The following is a 10,116-nucleotide window of genomic DNA, read 5'->3' on the forward strand; positions in this document are numbered from 1 at the left end:
CAGCTCTGTTCTGACCCCCTTGTATGAGCTGACGCCGAGGGAAACACTTCCAAAGAGCGGGATAGCCACAAGTAGGGCAGAAGCTGCTGCTTTTCTGCCAGGAACCATTGGGTTTCTCTGCTGAGAGCCCTGCGGCCACAGCTCCACTCCTGCTGTTCCCCTGGAGGAGCCCCCCAGGGTGGTGAAGACCCTGCATGACCTGGAGATTGCTTTTGTTGCACCCCAAGAGCCACTGCCTGCCTTGTGCTGTGTACCTGAGCGCCACGGTTCCCTTTTCAACAGCCCCAGAGCTCTCCACGTGTTTCATTTGAGTGCTACCCACTCTGTGCCTTTTTGGGGTATTGAAGTCAATGCAGCCCAGCCCCCAGGGTGGACACAGGCTGGGGGGCTGTGCTGGTTTAGGGACGGGGGGGCTGGTTTAGGCCCAGGAGCCTGGTGGAAGCTCAGGTCACCCGCCTCCCCCAGGGCCACCAGCACCACGGGTCCCGCTCCAGCCCCGCCAACACAGGCGGACACAGCAGCAACCAACGGGGACCGAGGGAGGATTCAGCCCTCCAGGGCCTGGGGGAACGGGACAGAGCCCCAGGACACAGCCTGTGCACCAGGAGCCAGGGCACTGCTGTCCCCTGCCAGCACCGGGCACAGTTACTGTCACAGCCCGGAACCCCCCGGCGCTGCACTGCATCCCCAGAGCGTGAGCAGCAGGACCAAGGAGGGGATCCTGCCCCTCTGCTCTGCTCTGGTGACACCCCCCTTGCAGCACTGTGTGCAGGGCTGGTGTCCCCAACATAAGAAGTCCTCTGAGCATGTTCACTGGACCTCAAAGCTCTCCTTTTGACTTCCCCTGCACCCCGGAGGCCTCTCTGAGTCTTCCAGCACCCCAAGCATGAGCCTCAGTAGGCCCAGAGCCCCATAAGTGCCTCTCCCTGCTCCCCAGGGCTCCCCACAGGCTATCCTAAAAGCCCCCACCTGCACTTCTGGACACCCAAGGCCCCTCCTTGAGACTTCCCATATGCCCTGCACCCCTCCACATGCCTTTCCCTGTGCCCCAAATCCCTCTGTCCAGTTTTCACAGCATCTCCTGCGGCTCCCGCCCTGCCTCTCATCCCACGGGGACATGAAGTGGCAGGGCAGCGGGGGGGTTTCCCGAGCCAATGCACTCATGGGGGAGAAAGGCGCTCACAGAGTATCAGCAGAGCCCAAGGGGGAGGAAGGATCCTGCGGGTGCACAGGGACAGGGAGGGAAGCAGAGGTTTGGTGATCTGAGCTTTGTGCACAACCCTGATGAGAAAGAATCCTGGAAGGCAGAAGGCAGGGAGCAGAGGGGAGAGGAGAGGTGACAACAAACCTCGCTTGGGAAGCGGCTGGTGGTTACTCAAGGGGGTGTTGAAGCACGGGAGGCTGGTGCAAGGGTGTCCTGCAGCTCAGCCATGGCCATGGAGCCTGGCAGGCTCCCTCTCCGGTCAGAGGCACGAGGCAATGAGCAGCACTTTCCCAGAGGTCCTGACCTGCACCGGGAGTGCATCTACATCGCTTCAAGCCACAAAATAACTTTACTGTGCCATTATTCTGCTGCTTAACGAACTCGGGGCTGCCATCCCCCCGGTGCTGCCATAACAGCGTTGCAAAGGGAGGGGAGGGGTATTTGGAGCATTAAAACTACAGAATCATCTTTTGTGCATCTGAGACCAAACACCTCTCAGGGAGCAGAAGGCAGCCTCGCTGCTGGCATTCCCCAGCTCCCAGTTTTACATCCGCCACAAAGATCCTGGGGCAGAGGGAGCAAAGTCCAGAAGCTGCTCATGGGCTCTGGCCATGAGTCCCGGGCGGTTCACGGGCCTCGGAGCTGCTGGCTGAAGGGAAAGGCAGAGCCTGGCTGCCACATGCACAAACCGCCCTGGTGAAGACAAGTCCAAAGGTCTTAGCACTGGAGTGGTGGGGCAGGACAGTCCCTTTTCCTTTGGGAAGCTGGTTGGGAACAGATCAGCTGAGCTGCGGCTGTCGGATGGGCAGGAAGGGAAAGGAGGAACACTAACTGTCTGCCAAGGAGGTGCGAGGAATCCCCATGTCTGCGTGCTGGTTCGTGTGTGCTGCTGGAGTCCCCATCACACCACGGACGGCGCTGGGAGGAAGAGGAGGAAGGCTGGGAGGAAGGGGAGGAGCACCAGGCCACCTGGCTGCAGTTCGAGCTGCTCAGCCCCCTTCACAACTTCTGGATCTTCTCAGCGATAACAATGGGGTTCTCCTTACGGATCTTCTCAGCAGCTTCTGCCTTGTAGTCATAGGGGCAGGCGTGCATGTCGGAGTACCGGTGGATGGCACAGAACAGGTTCCCGCAGCGGCAGTCGAAGCCTGAAGGGAGGAAGAGCAGAGAGACAAAGACACTGAGCCCACGGTTCAGCCACACAGGAAGGCAGCAGGGCCCCCAGTCTTTCCTGCCACGCCAGGAAGCCCCACTAAGGCACAAAGAGGGACAGACGAGGGAGGGGGCCGCTGTCCCCAACTGCTGAAAGGGTCTTGGTGTGGGGGATGATCACAAGTGGCTCTTTGCTTTCCTCTGGCTTAGCAGCTCCCCTCTGGTCAGCCCCAGCTGTCACAGCAGGGGCAACGCTCTGACAGCAGCTGCTCTCCACGCTCCCCAGGGACAAGGGACATGCCAAGGACTGCAGAGTGCCAGACTGCTGATCCAGCCCCTGCTCCCCAGGCAGCCCTTGCTGGAGCCGAGGCCCCCGAGCCAGCCTGGCTCCCCAGGTGTCACACAGCAGCACCTGAGCTGACCAGCAGTAAGCCAGCAAGCAGCAAAAACCTTTACCTCATTAGGATCACTTCTGAGCTATTTAGGCTTCAGAATTCATAATTTAGTCGCTTCACTTGGAGACAAGGCTGTGCAGAAACGCTGCTGTTACCACAGCACACCAGGAAACTGAGGCAGAGAGCACCATCTTTCCAACTACAGGTTGTAAGGACCACAAACGCTTTGCTACAAGGTGCCAGTTTACTCCTATTTGAGAAAACTCATTTTATCCTGAATGCCCTGAATTCACAAGGAGTTCTCTGCAAGTTGAGTCCTAAGGGAGAAGAAACTTCTTATGGTTTGAAGCTCTTAAGGAAACACTAATCCAGGAAAACAATCCTCCCCGCAGAGCTGAAGGAAGAGTACTCTGCCCAGTTCCAGGCTTAGAAACCCACTTCATTCTAGGGCAGGGCCCTCCAAGCTCAAGGCAAGCTTCAGATCCCCAGCCCAGGCCCTGGGAAAACCTCCCAGGCCAGACTCAGCTTCCACCAATGGAACTGAAGCACATTTGCAGTCCCTGGCTGCTAACACACCAGGAGAAATGAGTGCTCCACTAGAACAACATGACCTGCACAGCTCCGGGGTTCCCTTTTTCCAGGGAAACGCTGAATGCCAGAGTCAATTTAGGGGAATGATGTTTTCATTAAGAAACCACAGCCAAGTTCATTGCTTCACTTTCCAGGGGCAGTTTTCCTATTGAGACCAGCCACCTGACACCATCTCAGCACCTCTCCCTTCAGCTTTCCAGGCTGAACGCCAAGAGCCATCCTGCTCTCAGGAACCTAACAGTGGAAGTTCAAGTAGCATTAACAAATGGGATGAGTTTTGGAGTGAGATTTTCAGTTTGGGTCTAACTCATTTCCTGTTACTAGTATGAAAACTTTACCACTGACCTGACTAGGAGCAGAACTGGATCTACGGCAAGCACTGCCACTGCTTCTAGGATCAGAATTAGATCCATAGCGAGCACTGCCTCTGTTTCTGGGATCAGAATTAGATACACAGTGAGCACTGCCTCTGCTTATGGGATCAGAATTAGATACACAGTGAGCACTGCCTCTGCTTATGGGATCAGAATTAGATGTACAACGAGCACTGCCTTTGCTTATGGGATCAGAATTAGATGCACAATGAGCACTGCCTTTGCTTATGGGATCAGAATTAGATGCACAACGAGCACTGCCTCTGCTGCTAGGAGCAGCTTTTGCCAAGCAGTTCCATGCAGTTCCACAACCCTGCATCCAAGGGCTGGAACAGGGAGCAGCAGATTCCCCAGGCTACTGCCTCAGACAGCACTGTCCTGTCCACAGGTTGGAGTTTCCCTCCCTCTCCCTTGCAACACCATGTCTTGCGATGTGAAGTACTTTTTGGAGGGGTATCTCCAAGCACTGACCCACACTGACCCTCTGAACCCAGCCAGCACCACAGCAGAGGCAGTTCTGTCTGCAGGACTATGAACCCAGACTACCTGGGCCACAGGCAAGTTCTCCCACAGCCAAGGTCTTACCAGTCAGCCCTATCTTCTTGCGGCAAGTGAAGCAGCGATTCTTCTTCTGTTTGGGTTTTTCTGAGGCTGTCTTGCCCTCAGCTGTGTCCTGGGATGCTTCAAGCAGGGTACCTGAAACAGAGGCAAGAGTTGTACTACCCTGCTTGATAAACCAAGCAACCCATTCATTTTATTACAGGAGATTTCCCCTGTTCCACCGAGATCTACACCTCTCATAACCTCATGTTTTCCCTCTGTTTCAAATTCCTTAATTCCAAGGCTCAGAAACACCAAGATATTATGATTTAGCTTTGGCACACATACGGTAAGACAATGCTGTTTAGCTCTGGCTGACAAAAGGTAAGTAGAATTACCTTATGCTTGCCATAGCATCTGAACAGTCACTACAGCTTAGCTGATGTACAGTAATCAACCACACAGCTGAGCCTAGAGTTAATCTTTGCAAGGGGAAAAAGAAAAGTTAACCCCTTGTAAGTACTACTAATTATTTTGGCTGACTCTTATGTAAGTGTTCCTCATATGTAGGTCTCTGAATGCTTTACGCAGATACTCATCGCTGCCTTTAATCTACCAAAAGGAAAACTGAGCTCTGAAAGGCAGATTGTTAAAGGTCACTGATGCTTAGCAGGATTTCCTACAGTACCTAAGCAGGTTAGAGAAGTCAACAGGAGGGAGGAGCTCCAGCTGCTAGCAGATACACACCTGCAGTGCAGGCTGCTCGGAACAGCAGGCTAAGGAGACAGTCAGAGGCAGAGAGCGCTTTGTGGCTCTGACCCTAAGCAACTTTCTAAACATCACACAATCAGAAGAAAGGGGCAGGTCTTTCAAGCCTCTTTCACCAAATAGTCTCTCATCCTCCTGTTGTAAGTTGTCCCCTGGGCTTGCAGGGAAGGGATTGCCAAATCCAAACTGCACAGTCATACGCAGTGACTAGAGCCTGAGGGGTTTTTAGCAACCAAGAACTCCTGGGGTTTTTTTTTAGCTTTCAATGCAAGCAAGCTGTCAGCTGAACTAAAGGAAGGTGTCTCCAATGCAGTGTCACTTGGTTACAGCTCTGCTGCAACACAATGGCTCCCTCTGTAACTCATCAAGTGGAGGATGTACCCCGCTGGGCAACGACATCCCAGCAGGTATCATTGGGGTACCACATCATAAACAAAGCAACAGGGTTCACACTCCCCTCTGAGGGGCAGGGATGCCTCCCAGCACACAGGGCGACAACTGCAGCCCCTGGCCACCGTCACAAGCACATCTCCTCTCTCCCAGGACTCTGCTGGATCCATCTCCTTATCTCCTTTCCTCCCTCGAGATGGCAGGGAACTGCAGCCAACAACAGCCGTGCAGCAGGCTGTGGGCTGCTCCGGGCTTTCTGCCATTCACTAGGATAGGCGTCATGGAAGATTATCCTCCTGCCAGAGTCGAGGGCTGGCAGCCACTCAGCCCTCAGCCCACAAAGCAATCTCTATCGGCCTGCCCTCAGGCACAGCATTTTCTCTCCTCCCTGCCTCAGAAACAAACTGTTTTCTCCTCAGCTCTCCTGCAAGGGGCACCTTTATCTCTGAGGAGGTAACAACCCTCTCCTGGAGTTAGTGGCAAGTATTGTACCTGCTGCTCAAACCAGCTTGTGAGATTGGAGTCATTCAGACTTGTGCAAAGGCCAAACCAATCAGTCTACCTGATGAGGAAGACGCTGATGAGGCTTCTTCTGTCTTAATGAGTTCTTCTGTCTCACTGCTGTTTTCTTCTCTGGATATGCTCATGGCCGTCATCTGATGGGTCACAGGAGTCGGAGCACTGGGAGAATTCGCAACGACCAAATAAACCACAGAACAAATACAAGTGTTTTCTTTTGATGAACAGTTATGTGGGAGATGCCTTCAACCCATGAAGTTAATTTCATTATACTCAGAGGTAGCTCAGGAGCACAGCAGGCAAATTTCCCTTGAGATTTGGGACCAAAGTTCTTTATATACCAAATAAAATATGAAATTGAATGAATCTGTGATGATCTCAGTTTCCTCTTCTACCCAACTATATCTCAAAGCCAAGGCAACAGCCCATCCAAACAAGTCCAAGAACAGGGAAACAGAGTTGTGAGTCAGGACTGCAATGGCAGAGCTTAATGCAGTATTATCTTCTTTCCTATCAACTGTGACCAAGGTCCCTAATCCTGCTGTCGCAGCTTCCAGACTGGATCATCACCAGGCGCTTTCACTTAGGACTAATTTGAAATGGAACAGTGTAACACAGCTAGTGACAACATGCACTGGCTCCAAGAGAACCAGGATGCCACTTCTGACCCTCTGGTACCTGACTATGCATCCTCTGCGCATTCCTATGGAGCCAGGCTGAGAGAGCTGGGCTGGGGCAGCTGGAGAAGAGAAGGCTCCTCAAGGGGACACCTTAGAGCAGCTCCAGTGCCTAAAGGGGCTCCAGGAAACCTGGAGAGGGGCTTTGGACAAGGGCCCGTAGGGACAGGACAAGGGGAATGGCTTGAACCTGCCCGAGGGGAGATTGAGACGAGCTCTGAGGCAGAAGCTCTTCCCTGGGAGGGTGCTGAGGCGCTGGCACAGGGTGCCCAGAGAAGCTGTGGCTGCCCCATCCCTGGCAGTGTTCAAGGCCAGGTTGGACACAGGGGCTTGGAGCAATCTGCTCTAGTGGAAGGTGTCCCTGCCCGTGGCTTTAAGACCCCTTCCAATCCAAGCCAGTCTGTGATTCTATGATCATCAGGGACATCTCAATCTTCTAGATAAACCAGGGTCACAATGGTGTTTGATCCAGCCTGCTTCACAGATCCCCTTGGCCATACTATGGATTGAGAACCTACCCTTTGTGTCCCAGAGCTGGTTTTTAGCACGGCTGTAGATCCACCCCCCAGATTATGCCCTTACCTGGCTTTTGCATCCTCAGGGCTGGAGTCTCCCTCCACATGCTGCCCTGCAATTGAATCCGAAGCCATGGGGCTGCTGCTGGGACCACTGGGTGCTACAAGACAAGACAACAGTCTTGGTAAGCTCTTAAAAATGTCAGCAAGTTCCTCGGGTGCTGGACAGCCAAGGAGAAAGCAGGATGAGCACTTTAGCAGGCTTTTGACCTCCTGCTCCCTGCCAGGAGCTGGGAGGGTGCAGCCCTGTTGGGATCACTCCCAATTTCCCTGTTTTCATACTCTTCCCTTCCAAATTTGTGCATAAGCTACACTTATGTTAGATGAGCTCTTCTATCAGAGAACTGCAGGTCTTGTTTATGGAGATCTGTGTAGCTCCTCAGGATCCATGAGCTCCCTTTTGAGGGATGAGGGTTTATCACAGGAGTTGATAAGGTGTGCTGAATGCCTTCTATTACTGTATAGTTTCTAATATCTGGTACAACCTGACTTCAGCCACCCATGACACCTCCAGCATTCTTTTATTCCCCTTCTCCTCTGCATTGCAAATCAAATGCTGCATCAGCATAAATCAGTATAAATGTCAGTATAAATCGGTATATCCTGTCAGTACAAATGAAAGTGCTGCAGCTCCCAACATACCTTGAACCTAGAGTTACTTTGCAACGTCTCCAAGGTACAAGAACCAGATACTCATCTGCTGAGAGGAACTGACTTCAATAGAAACATGTTCATTTATGTCAGCCAAGGATCTAAGTCAGGGTCTTTAGAAAGCTCTTTGTCACAAGAGCTGTGCTCCTAGTATGTATTTTGGATGGGTCATTCAGGAAAAGCCATTATCGCACCCAGGAACAAACCTAGAAGATCTCCAGAAGGGGGTTTTCACTGTCATGGCAAAATCTGTAGAGGGGGCATCTGTACAGACTCTTAGCCAAAGAAGATCCTGCTAATGATGGCAAGTGCATTCTTTCTGTGCACCTAGCTGCCTCCCAGGTGATATGTCAGCTATGTTTAGCTGCCAGAAACAAAGCTTTTATGTCACTGCTTTTGACTGTCAGCCCTCTTAAGAAAATTATACAAACTTCTCAAATAAAATTTCATTTCAGGGATCTGTCGTGGTTCCCAGCAGCCAGCGTGTAACTCAGGGAGCAGGAAATAGCTAAAAATCACTGTCAGCACAATGAAGTTTTCCAGTTTACTCAAGGTGCTGACTGGGATGGAGCCTCACAAACAGCTGGGACTGGGAAGGAAACAACTGACACCCTTACAGGGAACAGAAGCACTCAAAGGCTTGGTCTTTGATTTAGGAGCTTGGGTCTACACAAAAAAGGCAAGACATGAGTTTTCTAGGAGTAAATCTGCTCGTGGCCACTACCAGCACCGTGCTCTAGCCCAGTTCCTTGACACAGTTTGCACCCATTTAAAGTAGATTTCTCAGACCTGGGGGGCTTATCCGGTCACTGCTCTGCTGTCTCTGGAGAAACTCCTTATAGCAAACGGAGCACATCCCGTTGGTCCGGGGGCTGCCGTAAAATCCGCAGCCTGTGGTACACAGCAGAGGCACCTGCGTCTGGTTCGTCTCCTGAGCCATCCCGGATCCGCCAAGGTGCCGAGCTACGAATGGGAACACAAATGAGACAGCTGTTAGGGCCGGAGCGCGCGGTCCTTGTATGCTGCAGCTGATCAGGAAGGAGCACAAAGGATCCTGAGAGAGCCCAGTTCCTGCACGTGCATGACAACACAACCCAAGCCCCCTGAGCACAGGATACTCCCGGCTCAAAAGCAGCCACAGGATTTGGGTCCTAGCACCTCGAGCCGCTCCGAAAAGCCGCCAGGAACCGGCTCCCAGTACTCAAGAAGTGCCATCGTAGCATGACTTATGACTCCTGCAAACACCAAAACGAAGAGTGGCACCCCAACAGCCAGCGCCCAGCCTCATTAGTTCCGCTTCGCACTTAGTGGCATTTGTTTTCATTTCAAGCCTGTTTTAGTTTATTAATTCTCAGGAAGATGATGCAAGCGCTGCAAAATGAACCCACTGACTCTCTGCTCTGACATACTCGTGTACTTCCTGACATATGCCAGCAGATAAGGGGAACATTAGCACAGTCAGGCTGAAAATAAGGATAAGGTTTCTTCGCAGCAGTAAGATGCGATTCTGGAACACCTTCTCAGGGGAAACACCAGACACAGTGAAACTACACTTAAAATTACACCCAATAATTTCTCTCTGGATCACATGCCGTTATCTCCAATCCCAGGAACTCGCCCATTCCAGCCACACATGGTGTAGCATTTACAGGGCCAGAGTGCACTGCACCCCTTCAAATGAGAACCATAAGGGATAACTCCCAGCAGCAACAAACACCAGTTTAGTCAACACCGTGGCTGTGGCTGGCCCAGCTTCAACAGAAGACAAGGGGAGAGGACAATTGCAGGACCATGGCGGGTGTAGGTGGCTCCAGCTTGGGAGCAACAGCAACCCCCTTTGTGGGATGCACAAAGTATCCACCACTTCACAGCTCGCTCTGTTGCTTTCTTTCACACTCTACTTGCTGCACCGAGGGAATAAAACAACAGGAACACAAAATAATTACCCTCTCAGGAGCACTCCTGTGGGATGGAAGCGGGTCAGTTCTGGTTTACTCCTCCTTGTCCTCAGCTTGGTGATATGAATCTCTGCTCTGCACTCGGGGCTCCACTTGCAGAGCTCAGGCCAGTGCTCCCATTACCAGACTGGAGCCCTCCCCGGCCCAAACCGACCTCTCCTTCAGCGCCAGCAGCCAAGGGAGCCTCCTCTGTGCTGGCCCTGGCACGCTGAATCCTCACGGAGGCAAATGGAAGGTAACCGCTGCCAGACACGGACCAGCTTTCAGTTGCTTCTGATGTTGAGCGTCCCTGGAGAAAGAAAGCAACGACTGTGGGCGAGTT

The 10,116-nt window shown here is 52.5% G+C and overlaps 1 protein-coding gene across 1 annotated transcript; it reads right to left on the reverse strand.

Moving 5' to 3' along the window:
* Positions 1–2,015: 2,015 nt before the first annotated feature.
* On the reverse strand, positions 2,016–8,784 carry LOC104410859 (AN1-type zinc finger protein 5-like). Its single transcript, XM_010021130.1, has 5 exons — positions 8,626–8,784; positions 7,193–7,286; positions 5,977–6,095; positions 4,302–4,412; positions 2,016–2,352 (listed from the first exon to the last, which is right to left on the reverse strand). Exons 1-5 carry the CDS (start codon positions 8,774–8,776, stop codon positions 2,204–2,206), a joined length of 624 nt encoding a protein of 207 aa, XP_010019432.1. The 5' UTR covers positions 8,777–8,784; the 3' UTR covers positions 2,016–2,203.
* Positions 8,785–10,116: the final 1,332 nt, after the last annotated feature.

The sequence above is a fragment of the Nestor notabilis genome, unplaced genomic scaffold, assembly GCF_000696875.1.
Source record: "Nestor notabilis isolate BGI_N333 unplaced genomic scaffold, ASM69687v1 scaffold29168, whole genome shotgun sequence".
In the NCBI taxonomy this organism is placed as follows: domain Eukaryota; kingdom Metazoa; phylum Chordata; class Aves; order Psittaciformes; family Psittacidae; genus Nestor; species Nestor notabilis.

Coding starts and splice junctions, on each gene's coding strand:
- LOC104410859 (XM_010021130.1), bottom strand. CDS start 8,776: ATGGCTCAGGAGACGAACCAGACGCAGGTGCCTCTGCTGTGTACCACA. Junction 7,287..8,625: donor TGACCGGATAAGCCCCCCAG/GTCTGAGAAATC, acceptor CTTGTCTTGTAG/CACCCAGTGGTCCCAGCAGC. Junction 4,413..5,976: donor ATCAGCGTCTTCCTCATCAG/GTAGACTGATTG, acceptor CCTCTGTTTCAG/GTACCCTGCTTGAAGCATCC.